Consider the following 14,797-nt stretch of genomic DNA (forward strand, 5'->3'; position numbering starts at 1 on the left):
TTTCCCGAGTTGGGGAGATTCCAACGTCAGGTGGATATGCTAGTGATGATCGTATAGGTCCAACGTTGGTGAGGCGTGTCGTCCATATTCTCCAAGACGATTTATCCCAACATTTTTTTGGCTGAAAGGCCTCCGTATCTCCCACCGGAAATTGAAGTCGCGCGTTTTGAAGAATGGGCAATGGATTCATTTACCCAGTGCCAGGGCTCAGTGGATGGAGGAGGAATCGCCAATTTCCCAAGGTGAGGACCTGTTCATATCTGGAAAACCGAGGTTGTTTCATGGAAATTGAGCAATCTTAGCTTGCTTAGGATCGAAAGGATGGAGGAAGAAGGTAAGTAGATGTGAATTATTGTGTCCTGCGTCGCTCAATGATCTCACCGTCTTTTTGCCCTTGCCGGTGGCGCACGCAGCCCGGAGCGTATTAGAATCGTTGAACGGAGGATTTCGTTGAGATGTCATTGTCATAGGAAAGAGGCAGTGTCTTTTGGGCAATGATCATTACCCACGTATGCACAGCAGCGAAAGTGACGTCCAGAAGCCCACAGGTCGCGGAGGATGGGGGTGAAGAGACGGGGATCCGGGCCGGTGGACGGAGTTGGTGATTGATGCCTCGAGGCAGGTTGTTGCTAGTCACTTTACCACTGCTGACGCGTCCTGACTCTGATTGACCTCAACAGCTTATCTCCTCTTGCAAGCCCTACACAGCTCCCAGTACCATTCCATCAATTTGCTGCGTTGTATAGCACTCGGAACCGCCTCTTATACTTCCCCATTGATTCCTAGTCACACTTTCAAGAAACCCCGCGACATACGCCTGTCACACCAGCTCATCTCTGTCCTCTTATACCACCAACTTTGCTTTATTTCTCTTCGCTCTTGACCACCATTTCACCACCTTACTTCTCACCCTTGTCTCATTTACCACCATTATTCCACACTCACCCACCCTGACTCAGTCCAGTCGATGGATGCACTCAAGTCCCTCATCCAGCCTCTCGTAGGCGGTGCAGGCGGTTCGTCGGTCGTCGATGGCATGAAGCTCGTCGTTCTCGGAGGCACAGTCGAAACTGCACGGCGGGTGTCTAGTTCGGCTTGGTATGTGCTTCCATTCCTTCAAAAGTGGCCACGACGAGCTGACGTTGCCATTTCTCATAGGTCCCATTTCGTGAACTGTAAGTCCTCTCTCTATTGTTATACCTCCCCATCTGGGGATATTATACAGCGGCAACAGCAACGACAGATGGCCTGATCATGAGAGCCGCCGAGGCTATACCGCCACTTCGGCGCCTCTCTATCAAGTTTCGCACACACAGACACATACATCAGTGCCACATATCGTGTCCTGCCTGTGCCTTCGTCGTCGCTGCTGTTGCTGCCACTTGCTCGCTCGCTATCTATCTAAACCCCGTCTTAAAACCCCACTAACGCCACCTCTCTTCCCAGCATTTTTCCTAACAGCCCACTTCAGTGAAGAAGATTATCCATATGATTGGCTCATGCTCTGGCTCTCGCGCCGACCGGAATGGCAACGGTCCCGCGAGTTTGAGACGACCACCCGTACCACGGGTCCTGGTGGGTCTAATGCTGCGGACGAAGAGTGGGACCAGTGGGACATTGACGATGCGGCTGCGGGCGAAGACGGAGAAGGCAGACCAAAGACCCGTATCGTATTCCAGCCTACTGCCGACACGACACACACGATTTATTACCGTGGGCACTGGTTACGCGTGAAGAGGGGCAGGAAGCAGGAGACTGGGTGCGAAATGCTGTCGATTAGGTTTGTCTTCAATTCTAGTCTGTTTGTTTTTTTTTACCTCGGGCTGATGTGGTAATACAGCGTTGTTGCTCGCTCAAACACGATCCTTAAACAGCTCGTGTTGCAGGCGAAAAAAGAGTACGAGGCTGAGGCTGTACACCGGATTCAGATTTATTTCGCGGACTCCCATGGTTCTTGGAGGTGGACAGACTCCCGCCACAAACGTCCCATGGCGAGCATCGTCCTCAACCCAGGCGTTAAAGAGATGCTCTTCGACGATACCCGCGATTTCCTCAAAAGCGAAAAGGTATGCTAACCTCAAAATAAAATTAAATAAATAAATAATTGAAAATTATAGTGGTACGCAGACCGTGGAATTCCATTCCGCCGTGGCTACCTTCTACACGGTGTGCCAGGCTCGGGCAAGTCCTCACTCATCCATGCTCTGGCTGGGCAGCTCCAACTGGACATCTACGTCGTTTCACTGTCGGCTTCGTGGATATCAGACTCGACTCTGACTACCCTGATGGGCCGTGTTCCTGCGCGATGCGTCGTCCTGTTGGAAGATCTGGACGCTGCTTTCGTAAGGAGCGTGAGCCGTGACGACGACGATCAAGAAGAGGAGAAGAAGGAGGGCCCTCAGCAGCAGAACCAGGAAGGGGGTAGTGGTGGTAGTGGGGGGAGTGGACGCAGGAGGAGGGGCCGTGGTGGTGAGCAGATGAGCGATGTGAACACCTTGAGCTTGAGCGGGCTTTTGAACGCGCTTGATGGTGTTGCTGCTGCTGAAGGCAGGTTGCTCTTTGCGTGAGTGACCCTTTTGCTTTTTTAGCGCCCTCGTTTGTTGAAACTTGATTGTGTAGTACGACCAACCACTTGGAGCGTCTCGACCCCGCCCTGTCTCGACCTGGCCGCATGGACGTTTGGGTCGAGTTCAAGAATGCAAGCAAGTGGCAAGCCGAGGCCCTCTTCCGCAACTTTTTCCCTTGCGCTGAAGAAGAGGAAGAAGCGGACGAACAGCAGCTGAAGAGCATCAACGTGGACATTGAATTCGAGCCGTCATCTCCTCCATCGACTCCAAGGAAATTTATTCCCACGCCCTCAAATTCAGGTTCTACACCATCCTCGTTATGGTCCCTTTCCTCAAGCTTAGCCTCATCTGCGACCTCTCTCCTCTCTTCCCCGCCCATGTCTCCTTCTCCTTTGGGCTCTGGGACGAACACGCCTCCTCCGCCACGGACACAATCTGGTTCACCGCCATCTGACTCGTCGTCAACGTTGGTAGCTGCAGCAGCCCCGGTAGATAAGAACCAGTTTGGAGCTACGAATACTGCTTATTTGCCTCCGCCGCCTACTGCGAGCGTGCTGAACACGAAGCATTCGGCTGCGCCGCTGGATAAGCGGACGCTTGCTATTCTGGCTCAGCGCTTTGCGGATGGGGTTCCGGAGGAGGAGTTTAGCGTTGCTGCGCTACAGGGATGTGAGTTGCCCTTTTTCTTGTGGTTGGGTTGGGGCAAGTGCTGACTGAAAAAAAACAGATTTGTTGAAGTATAAAGCCCAACCTGATGCTGCTGCGAATGGTGTAGAAGATTGGGTTGTGAGCGAGCGTGAGATGCGTGAGAGGCTGAAGCGCGAGAAGGAGGCTAGGGAAGTTCGTGAGAAGGCTCTTGTATGTGTCCCTTTTTCTTGATCTTTATTCCAACAAGTGACTGATGTTTTTTTTTTGCTCAGCGTGAGAGGAGGAAAAAGGAGGCTCAAACCAAGGCGGAGGAGAAGAAGACGCAGGAGAAGAAGGACGCTGAGCTTGAGAAGGTCAAGGCGCGTTTGGCTGAAAAGGAGAAGGAGGAAGAGTTGGAGAAGATGAGGCAGCAGTTGCGGGAGAAAGAGCGGGAGGAAGTGGAGCGTAAGAAGAAGGAGGCGGAGGAGGAAGAGAAGAAGAAGGCTGAGAGCGTGGTGACTGAGACGAAGGTCGTGGCAGAGCCAGCAGAGGCGGAGGAAGTGCGTGTTGTTGAGAGTGACGTGGACAGCGATGAGGAGAATGTTGCTCCTCAGTCGGCTGTGTCCTCCTCTGCGTCGTCGTCGTGGGGTGAAGTGCCGTGACTAGATGGCGGTAAACCCGAGATGTTGTCAGAAGACCGTGAACATTCTTACGTCCTCGTTACAAGTTCGAACCTTCCCGCTCCTTCCTCCGTCAAACCTGCCCTCTCCGTGTCAATCCCTCCTCTGACTACTGAATCCGACCGACAAGAAGCATCCAAGGCCCTGGCTACGCGACACACTGCTGGCTTTGCGCTGGCATCTGTGCCGTTCACGGCCCTTTACCAGGTGTACATCTTCCAGCTGTACGCTCTGCTCATGCAGATTGCGCGGTTGGCGGGGTATTTTACTTGATGCCACTTTCTTTCTACCCCCATCTTGCTTTTCCTTCTTTTTTTTTTTTTGTCGCTTTCTTTTTTCTTTTTCGGTTATCTGTCTACCTGCAACTGTATACGTACTCACCACCATCCAAGCTATCATATCTTCATTTTCAACCCCTCAACGTACAACCCCCTCTTTTACGTTTGATAAGAAACCACCACCGCCCATTTGTGCAAGTTTGTTTATTGACTTTCCTTGCACCACTTACTTACTCCCCATAACGCCCTCTTTTTTTGCTTTCGATTGCCGTTTGTCGTATGTTGTTCTGGTGTACATATTGGTTTTTCGTCTCGATTGCTCCGTCCTCTCGAATCCTAGTAGATTGAAATACAGTTCGTTCAAGGCAAAAATGAAATTTCAACGTTCTTGATGACACTCAGCATTTGATCTTCGACTTCCACCTCTGCATCCATTGCCCTTATAAGACCCCTTTACCAGGGGCCGTGATAACCTACTCGAACGAAGACTCATGACATACTACTTAGACCACTCCCGCAGGCCAGGCACATCCGTTCCCCAAAATCTTGACGCAAAAAAAATCCTGGTTCGCCACCTCCTATTGCAAGGCTGTTTCTAGTCTCCTCAATACGGAGAACCACCTGGCGCGATATGTTACACAACTCCCTCTTCTGGAACTTCAGGACTAGATGATCCAGTTCCTCACTGATCAACTAATCATGGACGGTGGGGGAGCAAAGACGGAGGGAGAGCGAGTTTAAATTTAAGACGGAGACTCGACGGTGCTCAATGTTGGAGGCCGGACAGAGTGAGTTTGGCGAGGTTGAAACACCTTCACATATCCTCGGGACAGGTATGAGGCTTCGTGTCTGCATGATCCTGTTTGTGGGTTTGACTATGAGGACGGCAGCTAACTTCATTTCTTCATAGAGTATGATCGATCAACGATGATATGCCTCTTATCTTCCATGAGTTCGAAGCTTTTCTCCCCTATTTCTATTCCCACCGACGTGGCCAGTCTATGCTCCAGTTGTGAAGGTAAGCCGACATGATATCGTCCGCTGGAACCCTTACTGATCAGGATTAACAGCCTGCCAACTGGCTAGAGCATTACGCTGAAATCTTTGAGTTGAACGTGTGGTTATCATTAAACATCACGTCGATTGATAGGGACCCCGTCTGGGATTCTCGTTATCGATGATTGCAATCGAACATCTTGCTTATCCCTTTTCATCAGGACACCCAACCCGATATTCAAGCTTCGCATCGCACTTTGGAGACCTCAACCGTTTTAAAGACGGGATTGCCAATCTCATCTTTTCGTTATGATATATTTCTCACATCATGAGTCTCTATCCTCCCGCTTCGAACCTTTCGTTTCTAAACCATTTTCTAGAGGTAAATACCGACGAGACTGTCCTTCATCGTCAGCGCAGGACTCAGCTTTTTCCTTCCGCTCCGTTTTTTTTTTTCAACGTATCGCATTCTATCTGCCAAAGCTTTATACCAATACCAAGGTCCTTGTGACTACAGTTCCTCCGAGTCAGAGGTACTTACGTCTTGCTTTGTCCTTAATCCATGGGATCGAGTTGACCTTCTGGTATAAATAATGGGCCCGAGCATTACGCTTTGCGACAGCTCAATCTTCCACTCTGTCTATCACCCATACGAGCCGATGTTCTCTGTTTGGGGATTTCACAAGCGGGATGTGTTTATGACAAGGTTCGTATGTTCATAATCGTCCAATTAAGGGGAGTAGAACCCACCTCTGAATGATCAGGAAGTTAGTCCTTGCCAGTTCGACTCCTCCGTGCTGTAAGTCCCTATTCTACCATACCCAGTTTTTCTTTCCGAATACTGTGCCGGATATGACTGCTCAAAATCGCGAGCATTACTCTTCCAGGCTAGGCCGTCATATGATCTCATATGTGGCACCTGCCACTTTTTCTTCGTACAGTTCTGGGACATTGTGCCTGTACTGTGACGACAGAGCATCCTTTGCACCATAAGTGCCATGGAAGGACAAGTACTCGGGGATTGAAGATGTGAGGTAGGGGGATTATATGAACGCAGTGGGGGCGGCTGGAACAGGTTGAGAAGGTCATGACCGCTGTTACAAGGTAACGCAAATGGCTTGTTGGATTCTAGCTGTGTTCCTCTCCTTTTCATTTTTGTAAATTTGTTCGCTTTCAAATCGGTCTCATTGGTTTATTTTTAATTTGTTTTTAATACTTTGAAACTTAATGATCATGAGAACTTTCCGCCCTGCAATTCAAAATTCAAATCCTTGGGAGGGCCAAACTCAGCCACTCAAATGACAATACTTACCTTCTACTTTCATGTGTACAAGACATTTGCATTGATTTTCTGGTCAACAGGTTTGAGGCACTGACGACATCTTAAACGAGACAATGACTTAACAAGCAGGAACTGGACTCGTTAATGCTTGGTTAATGCTAGGTGATGGCCCTCAAGGTAAGATTTTCCAATGCAGGCATTATGTAAAAACATATTGATACTATTCATAGTGGTGGGGTTATATCAACAACAACTAAATGACCAGATCGGTAGCCCAAACATATTCGGCTGCCCCAAATTGTGGAACAGACAAAGTTGCGATATTGAGAGGGGATACAGCAGTCACGAAGGTTGGTCATTATCCAGTCACCGTTATCTGATAACTGGGTAGAGGAACTCATACTGAGCGTAGGTTGCTGCAAGGGATAGAAAATGCGGAATTGCCCAGGGGAAGTTTTATTCACCCTACTGCCATCAGGCAATGTGATGTCTGAAGTGAGTATTGGTTGAGGATTACCCGTCGTCAGATTCCAAATTTGGACTGTTTCGTCATCTGATCCAGAGACCACTCGGCTGCCATCCTGTGAGAATGCGACAGAGTTCACCAAACCTGTGTGGCCCTTCAGCTCAGCCTCCACCTTACCTGCTGTCACATTCCAAATTCGGACCGTTTCATCAACCGATCCAGAGACCACTCGGCTGCTGTCCTGCGAGAATGCAACAGACATCACCAAATTTGTGTGGCCCTTCAGCTCAGCCTCCACCTTGCCTGTTGTCACATTCCAAATTCGGACTGTTTTGTCAACCGATCCAGAGACCACTTGGCTGCCATCCTGTGAGAATGCAACAGACCTCACCTGATCTGTGTGGCCCTCCAGCTTAGCCTCCAGCTTGCCCGTTGTCACATTCCAAATTTGGATGATACTGTTGTCCAAGCCAGAGACAACTCGGCTGCCATCCTGAGAGAATGCAACAGATGATACTGCTGACCCATTGTGCACAATCAGCTCTGCAGGGTCCCATGAGTCAGGTAATCCAAGAGTCACTTTTGGAACTCTGCTGACATCGGCAGTGTAGGTCTTGCGTATCAATGAATTCTTTGGGATCCAAACAAGTGCAGACTCATAGATCTCCATGCAATGTTTCTGGACAGCTTCAAAGTTCATTTGTAAACACTGGCAGGTGTCATGAACAAGTAAGTGAAAGTCATGGAATTTGAAGACCTGTCAATCAGAAAATTATTAGACTCACAATGTTCTCCTTCATTCTGGCAAATAACTTACTGATAAAACAGTCACTATGCTACTCAGGGATTTAAGTCCGGTCTGTAGTTCACTCAGTGTGCTGAGACACTCTATCCAGTGCAAAAGATGCTTGTGCAAAAAAACGTGAAGATTGTCGATGAACATGGGGTCAAATTCCTTGACCTCTGCTAAATGAGCAGCCCAATAAATGCATGAGTATCTGAGTGCTTCAGAAAATTTTCCAACGTTTTCCAGAGAGTTGGCCCTGTGTATCCGTGACAATGTCAATTCTTGGGGGATTTCACACATGTTGTACTTCAGTGACTTGTTCATCAGCATCAAACATTTGAGAGCTATCAGTCTATGACCCTCGGAAGCAACCAGCGAAGGGAATAATGGACAACGCTTGGGAGAACAACGTGTGGGGTCGGTGATGAAGTCAGAAAATGAAGCATGGAATGGAGTAACCACGGCCCCGGGTTGATCAGGAATGTGAATAACAGACGTGAGCCACACCAAATACAAGTGCGCGTTGCTTTTGAGAGATGTAATGGCTTCCATTGACAACGGCTTTCGAAGGAATATGGTGATCGACAAGACATTTCTCATATCATCGACTTCATGCGGCTCCTTGTCTTTGCAGACCTTTTCCATGACATGTACATAGAGAGAATCGATCTCAGTTTCAAACGCGTTGATGGATTTTTGGCCATGGGTTAACATTGCAGAAAGACGGCACTTATAGTCCTCACCACCATTGGTGATATAACGAACGGCAGTTGCTGCGTAAAAGAAGAGCCTGCCAGAACTTGCGACGAGACTGGACAGTTCGTCATCCTTGATGTGGGCCAACGATGTCCTGAGATATATCCGGATATCATTCTCGACTACGTCCTTCTTGATGTCATTGAGATAGAAGTACCCTCGAACACTATCGCTAGTAGACCCGAAGGCCTTGCGAATCAGATATTCGTCTCGACTGGCTAGGAATATCTTGAGCGGAATTTTCGACGCCCATTCAAGAACAAGTTTAATGAACGAAGAAACAACTTCAAGGTTGTCACATTCATCGATGGCATCAATAACGACAACTTTATCCACCATGCCGACGGTCGTTTGAACAGGATTATAAACCAGCTGCTTGAACTGCTCCTTTATGTTAGAATAGGTCGGTTCCGCCAGAGTAGGGTCGTCCTCGATGGCCTTGACGACCTCAACTTTGATAGCATGTGAAGCTCTGGCCAGCGAATGTGCAATAACAGGAATAATAAGGCGTGCGTTCCTAGTTTTCCCCCATGCTCGAGAAGCAAAGAAACTGCCACCAAGAATGTTTTTAGCCTCGAGATTCTCACAGAACGTGTGCGCGATGGTTGATTTTCCGATTCCCGCCATACCTACCATCCAGTATACCCTGCTGCTATTGGCGTTCGAGGCCCAAATGTCCAATTCTTCGAGGACCTTTACGCGGGTCCCTTGCATGCAGCCGGCGGGGTCGCCGTAAGACGACTGTCGAGTTTTATATGATGTCATTTCGTGATTGAGTTTTTCGATGGGATCTGTGAGTATATAAGCGCCACGAAGGTATGTTCTGTTGGGATAGTTCATCTCACCTTGACCCCTGACGGCCAAGATAGAACGCGACGTGTCGGAGTCAGATCCCCCAAGATCTAAGGGCTTTCCTACGGTTAAGAGGTTATTGAAGGTATGAAGCATGCATACTGATGATGAATGTACCTCTGTTATGGTCCCTCCGCGAGCTGATAACTTCCCCACCGAGCACACTCCACAGAATGGAATTGGGCAGATTCCCAGCCGAGGATGAAGTGCTAGCATGAGGCAAGTCCCCAACCGTGCCCCTAGGTTTGTTGTCATCACCCGAATCGTCAACTCTTTTCTTGAAAAATCGAGGGGAGTTAACTGTCATGTTCGAAGGGTATATTTCAAAGGGGTCGAAATTTTGGGAAGACTCTGGTTTTCGATCTTCATATGGAGTGACGTCTTCGTCACCTAAGCCATTGCCGTCATCCTAAAAGCGACGATGGTTGTCAAACCCATCCAGACCAGCGGAACATCTAGATACTCACCTCACCAGAACCATGACACATGTGGGGTTTGATATCTTCGTCCTCATTAACTGTTTTCTTGTGGGACCAAGGGGAGTCAACCTCCGTGTCAGAAGGGGGCGTTTCAAAGGCATCGAAAAGTTGCGAAGGCCATAGATTTCGATTTCCGAGTGAAGGGAGATCTTCGACCTCTCCTCCGACAGAGACGTCAGATGACGTACTGAGGTCTTGAGATGGCCTTGCTTTCTCTTCTAGGTAGACGGTACCTGAAAAAAAAATGTTAAATCACCACAACATCGTCTTTAGTCAACCTCACCATCCTTCTCTTCAATGATATGGAATGCCTCTTGAATTCGAAGGGGAAGGTCTTGGGCAGTACGCGTCCAATCGTCATCCTATCATCCGCTTTACACTTCAAATCAAGTAATGAAGTTCATGGCTCACCGAGTCTTGAATCACAGAGCACCAGTCGCTGTCATGAACAAGTACAACCTTCGCTTTTGGGCACTATGAAAGTTCAAGTACTGATTAGGGGCAGGATTTGAGTTTTTGTGCGTAGCAATAAGCGGCACCTTTCGCAGCATCATGTCAATGGCATAGGTTGCGGGGTGAGCTGCTGTTGTCTTTGAGATAGTGAACATTTGAAGAGTATGATGCAACCGGAAGCGCTGACCTGTGTAGAGGTCATTGAATCCGTCACCTCGGAGCTACCCCCGCGACTGTGACCACAGAAACAACCTTTGCCACCTTGTTGTAAATGATGTGAGTTGAAGTGCCCACAATGAGGAGAAGCAGCAGACATAGTACCTGAAAGAGAACCCGTGCCACTTGAAAGTGAAGGGAAAGGGCCCTTGGGGGATCCCTCCGATGCTTGATCATTCATTGAAGACTCTACCTCCAATTCGATATCCTTCCAGTCATCATCACCGAAAGCAGGCGTAAGTGACCGGATGAAGGTACACTGATTCTGTGGAACGGAGCCGTTCAGCCCTAAATTCATAAGCTCCTCATGTCCGGGACCAAAGTTCGCCTCTGGTGTGCCTTCACAGTCCCATTCATACGTCGTATATGGAGAATGTCCATGACCAACAGGATTGAACCTCAAGAGAGACACATTGTCTTCAGGGCGTTTCGACGGGGGATGCGAGTAGGCTGCGATTCCCCACGAGGTTGTCTTGTCACACCCCGTGACCAAGTGAAGTTCCCCATTGCCAATTTCTTCACCGCGAGGCCCTTTGGCGTAAAGATACCAGCTTCTAGCGTGAATCCTTGCATATTTTCTAAATTTCCTGTAATTTTTCAGATCTTCGTGGCATGCCCCTCCAGGCATTGTTAGAATAGCACCATCAGAACCGGAGCATTCAAAAGTTGTCCTGCTACAACCCTCATTGGTACCCCTGGGATATGGAAGGGATCAGGGACTTACTCTCGCCTCTTTACAGACGGACTGGCTATATGGGTGTGCGAAGAACGAGCAGAATATTTGCGAACATCTGTTGGTTCCAGCTCGAGAGGAACAAAGCCTTCAGGAAGTGCTTTAGGGTTACCTGAGTGCCCAGCGGGAAAACGAATATTAAAGAGGAAGTCGAAGCCACCATCTGGAGTGAAACTTCCAACATCGCCAATGCTGACACCTTTTCGTCGATATGAGACATCAAGTTCCTCGTTGGGTTGAGGAATCCAGAGAGGAAAGCCGCGCGCTTCGAGATACATGTGACGCCTGTAGATGGAGATACTGGATTCTTTTTTAACGGGGTTGCCCTCCTCTGTGGGCAGAGACTGTCTGGTGTCAGCATACTGGTCAGGTCGAGAAGAGAACAGACAAACCTCTGCTTCAAAAGATGCACCACTGCTGCCAGGACCTGAACAGGCTAAAAACAAAAACTAAGAATTGAGCCCAATTTGCCATGAGAGGTTTTGGAAGAAATACATGCCTGAATTGGTGGTCGCTCTCGACTCCTCCAATATTGCGATTTCTTCGTGGTCCGAGGAAGATGAGGGCACTTCTCCAGCCGACTCTAACGTATTGCTGCTCTTGTTTACTGCTGAGGTCGCCCGCAATGCGTCCAAGTCAGACCCACCCACATCTAGGTGAACTCTCGATGATGAAGAATCCATTTAAGAGATAAAGTTTGCGCACTAATGATGATTGTACTGCTAATGTGATCCCTCTGCGAGCTGCTGATCTCCCCACCATGCACACTTGTCGATGAAGCGCCCAATAAGACGGAGGTTCTAATTGACGGATTCAGACCACAGAGACAAGTGACATGCTCAGAACCGACGTACCCTGTGCTTTCTACTCGAAGCGCAGCCCTCGTTTTGTCGACTGTCGAGGGGGACCTAGACATATGACTCTTGGAGTTCATTTCAACCCAACGATTTGGAGGTGCCGGCCAACTACGCAGGAGCACAGGTTTTCCTGAGCACTTCCAGTCAAGGGGCCTCGAGGCAGAATTCCCATGCTCGCCATTTAAGATTATATTGGCGCCTGTCTCCCAACCGTCTCCATTGCTTTCCAACTTCCTCGCAACCTAGGTAGAGCAGGCCAAGAGGCAGGCCGAGCTGGCGAAACATGTTCTTTCGCATTCGTCGTCCTCAGCAGCTTAGGGAATGATAGAGCATTGAAGTCTACAGCGAGCGGGGGAAGCAAGACGAGGTCGGGATTGACCTGAATTTTTTCGTGGGCTTTAGGTTGCCGACTTCGTTGCTAGACTCTTTTCACGAGTGGTCGCTCGTTTTTCTGACAGTGCCGTTCATATGACTTGCTTGTGTTCGTGCATAAAAAGTATGACGAACCAGACTGAGATAGAGTGGCGGTGAATTAGAGGGTTGGGTTGAATTGAAGAATATAAGTGGCAGACTTGCCGCATGCCTCGTTGTGGAAGAGGCCAAGTAATGACCGAAGAACGGCAAAGAACATCAGCGTTGCTCAAGTCTTCGACTTCCATGACTTCCACCGCTCTTGAGAATAAGCGATTCTGACAAGCATCCACCATAATCTATATCTCGATTCTCGAACGATGACTTATAAAATACCGGACTACCCCCTCCCTCCATTTCTGGTGATAGACGAGCTAGAAGAACGTGCGAGACGCCCGCCGTGACCCGCGACAGACGCAGAATTGAACCTCGCCAAAGTCTACCGTCGAGGATACGCGCACAGGAGACCAAGCGCCATCAATATACATCTACCAATGACTCTGAAGACCATGTTTATGACAGACTCGAAACATTCGACCCCTTCCTTGTTATCTCAATAACCCCCTTCTTCCAGATCCTTTGTGTTTCTCTTGGCCATGGCGCCGTTAAATACAGCCGTTCTTGTTTTGCAAGCGAATGATTGGTGCAAGAAGTGACATTCATGCAGTGCATATCTCGTGGACAGAGCAATCGCTAGACTCGAACCAGTCTCCAAAAGGTTCATCACTATGTTGAGTGCGAGGGGGGTGGACGGATGTACTTGATGGATGGATCCGGATTGGTTCAAAGTGAGGCGGGTAATTGAACCCAATAACGGCAAGTATGCAAAAGACACTGAGGCTTACGCCCCAAGTGACCTGTGGACATTCAAAGACACACAATATCGCCGTGGATAAGCCATGTCAAGTCATAGACGTAAACACGACACTCTCCATCTTGATTGCCCCAAACACACGGAACGTGCGAACATTGCCCATCCTATCGATCGAATCCTGCAAGTCCGACACCTGCCCATTCGCATCGAGGTATATAGGCAGGAACCTCTGATGCATCAAGCTACATGACCTCCCAAATCAACAAAACGCGAATTTCAGGTATGTATGCAGGACAAGGCATACACACCTTTCGTATTCATACAGAGCCTGCTGCACCAACTCATAATTCACATCTTCGGTCTCGATGGCATGTTCAACCAGCTTATGTTTGCACGATAACAACGTCCTCATATGTCTCGTCGTGTGCATCTCGAGTGCTTCCTCCTCCACGGGGAGATAGGTTGACGGAAGACGGAGGAGACCCGTAGTTGGGTTTTCCTCTGCTCGCTTGCAGCAGCTTCATCTCCACGGTCTTCCTCGATGAGGGGATCGCGACGAGCGAGGGAAGGGTGGAGAACTTCCATAAGCTCCCCATATCCGAATATATCTTTGAACGTCTCGAGATGGAGGGAGATGCCATATGTCTTGGAGAGTGTTCGAAGAGGAATTCAAAGTTGAGAGGCGGGGTGATGGGGAGTTGGGGCGGGGCGGGAAGATGATAATATCTTCGATCAACTCCGGTCGTCCACCTGGAGAGAATACGCGATAGACTTCTTTGAATACGTGTGCTCATGAGACTGTGGGTATGCAAAGTGTGAGGCATGACATTCTTATCAAGTCGAAGGTGTTGGAGTCGAAGGGCAGTTGTTTCAGGCTGGACGATACACATATGGATGAGGATGAGGATAAGAAAGAAAGTGTTGCGGAACACGTACACATTCCCCCGAATAAACTCAATTTGACCCTTTACCCTATGTTCGACGGCAAGTGGTAACAAAACTTTGAGATATCCACCTTGTCGAACCCAGTCACCTTGGTCCCGTATCTGCTCCATTTTATAGCAGCTTCAACGACCCAGTGTCTGTCGTCTATTAGATAAGCTGCAATTATAAAGAGGAAAGGCCACTAACCCTTGTCCACATCCAAGGTCAAGCACTTGTCGAGGAGGCGAGGGCCCATGGTCATAAAACGTCGGCGAGTCAGTCGTGTTTAAACGACGTAACAGGTCCCCCGTGTATCTATCGCTAGTCACAACAAAAGTCAGCAAAATCAACTGACAATAAAACAGAATAAAAACATACTGGTCAAGAAGAACAGCGTCAAACGGGTTCAAAGGACAACTCCCAACCCTCGACTTGCCTCTCGTTTCCATTGCGTAAGCGTTCTCAGCAGCCATCCTAATACTATCGGAAACCCTCTCCGCCACCTCATCCCCTCCAACACCCACTCCCAAGTCAAATGTCGGGCCAATCAAACACCATGAACCCGAGAGATTCGAAGTCGACTCAAAATTCATCGACATCGGCATCTTCTGGATCTCGT

The 14,797-nt window shown here is 48.8% G+C and overlaps 5 protein-coding genes across 5 annotated transcripts; 2 read left to right on the forward strand and 3 right to left on the reverse strand.

The window, feature by feature from the left end:
- Window positions 1-967: 967 nt before the first annotated feature.
- Window positions 968-4,519, forward strand: LACBIDRAFT_396180 (mycorrhiza-induced mitochondrial AAA ATPase BSC1; the record flags this gene model as incomplete). Its single annotated transcript, XM_001888877.1, has 8 exons — window positions 968-1,102; window positions 1,159-1,175; window positions 1,226-1,780; window positions 1,841-2,066; window positions 2,118-2,563; window positions 2,620-3,236; window positions 3,295-3,425; window positions 3,488-4,519. 8 exons carry the CDS (start codon window positions 968-970, stop codon window positions 3,854-3,856), a joined length of 2,496 nt encoding a protein of 831 aa, XP_001888912.1. The 3' UTR covers window positions 3,857-4,519.
- A 402-nt stretch (window positions 4,520-4,921) lies between these two features.
- On the forward strand, window positions 4,922-5,333 carry LACBIDRAFT_314321 (uncharacterized protein; the record flags this gene model as incomplete). The annotated part of the gene is made up of 3 exons (XM_001888878.1): window positions 4,922-5,013; window positions 5,113-5,170; window positions 5,223-5,333. The coding sequence occupies 3 exons, from the start codon at window positions 4,922-4,924 to the stop codon at window positions 5,331-5,333; spliced, it is 261 nt and encodes an 86-aa protein (XP_001888913.1).
- Window positions 5,334-6,654: 1,321 nt separating this feature from the next.
- Window positions 6,655-12,106, reverse strand: LACBIDRAFT_396183 (WD40-containing domain protein; the record flags this gene model as incomplete). Its single annotated transcript, XM_001888925.1, has 15 exons — window positions 6,655-7,653; window positions 7,714-9,230; window positions 9,285-9,353; window positions 9,409-9,700; window positions 9,759-10,003; window positions 10,054-10,132; window positions 10,182-10,244; window positions 10,310-10,360; window positions 10,411-10,484; window positions 10,545-11,113; window positions 11,164-11,516; window positions 11,565-11,608; window positions 11,672-11,824; window positions 11,878-11,972; window positions 12,027-12,106. The coding sequence occupies 15 exons, from the start codon at window positions 12,104-12,106 to the stop codon at window positions 6,655-6,657; spliced, it is 4,683 nt and encodes a 1,560-aa protein (XP_001888960.1).
- Window positions 12,107-13,342: 1,236 nt separating this feature from the next.
- On the reverse strand, window positions 13,343-13,684 carry LACBIDRAFT_314323 (uncharacterized protein; the record flags this gene model as incomplete). The annotated part of the gene is made up of 2 exons (XM_001888926.1): window positions 13,343-13,505; window positions 13,563-13,684. The coding sequence occupies 2 exons, from the start codon at window positions 13,682-13,684 to the stop codon at window positions 13,343-13,345; spliced, it is 285 nt and encodes a 94-aa protein (XP_001888961.1).
- A 360-nt stretch (window positions 13,685-14,044) lies between these two features.
- On the reverse strand, window positions 14,045-14,783 carry LACBIDRAFT_314324 (uncharacterized protein; the record flags this gene model as incomplete). Its single annotated transcript, XM_001888927.1, has 5 exons — window positions 14,045-14,129; window positions 14,191-14,219; window positions 14,270-14,336; window positions 14,386-14,499; window positions 14,557-14,783. 5 exons carry the CDS (start codon window positions 14,781-14,783, stop codon window positions 14,045-14,047), a joined length of 522 nt encoding a protein of 173 aa, XP_001888962.1.
- Between the last annotated feature and the right edge of the window lie 14 nt (window positions 14,784-14,797).

Source organism: Laccaria bicolor, genomic scaffold (genome assembly GCF_000143565.1).
Source record: "Laccaria bicolor S238N-H82 LACBIscaffold_60 genomic scaffold, whole genome shotgun sequence".
NCBI classification, from domain to species: Eukaryota; Fungi; Basidiomycota; class Agaricomycetes; order Agaricales; family Hydnangiaceae; genus Laccaria; species Laccaria bicolor.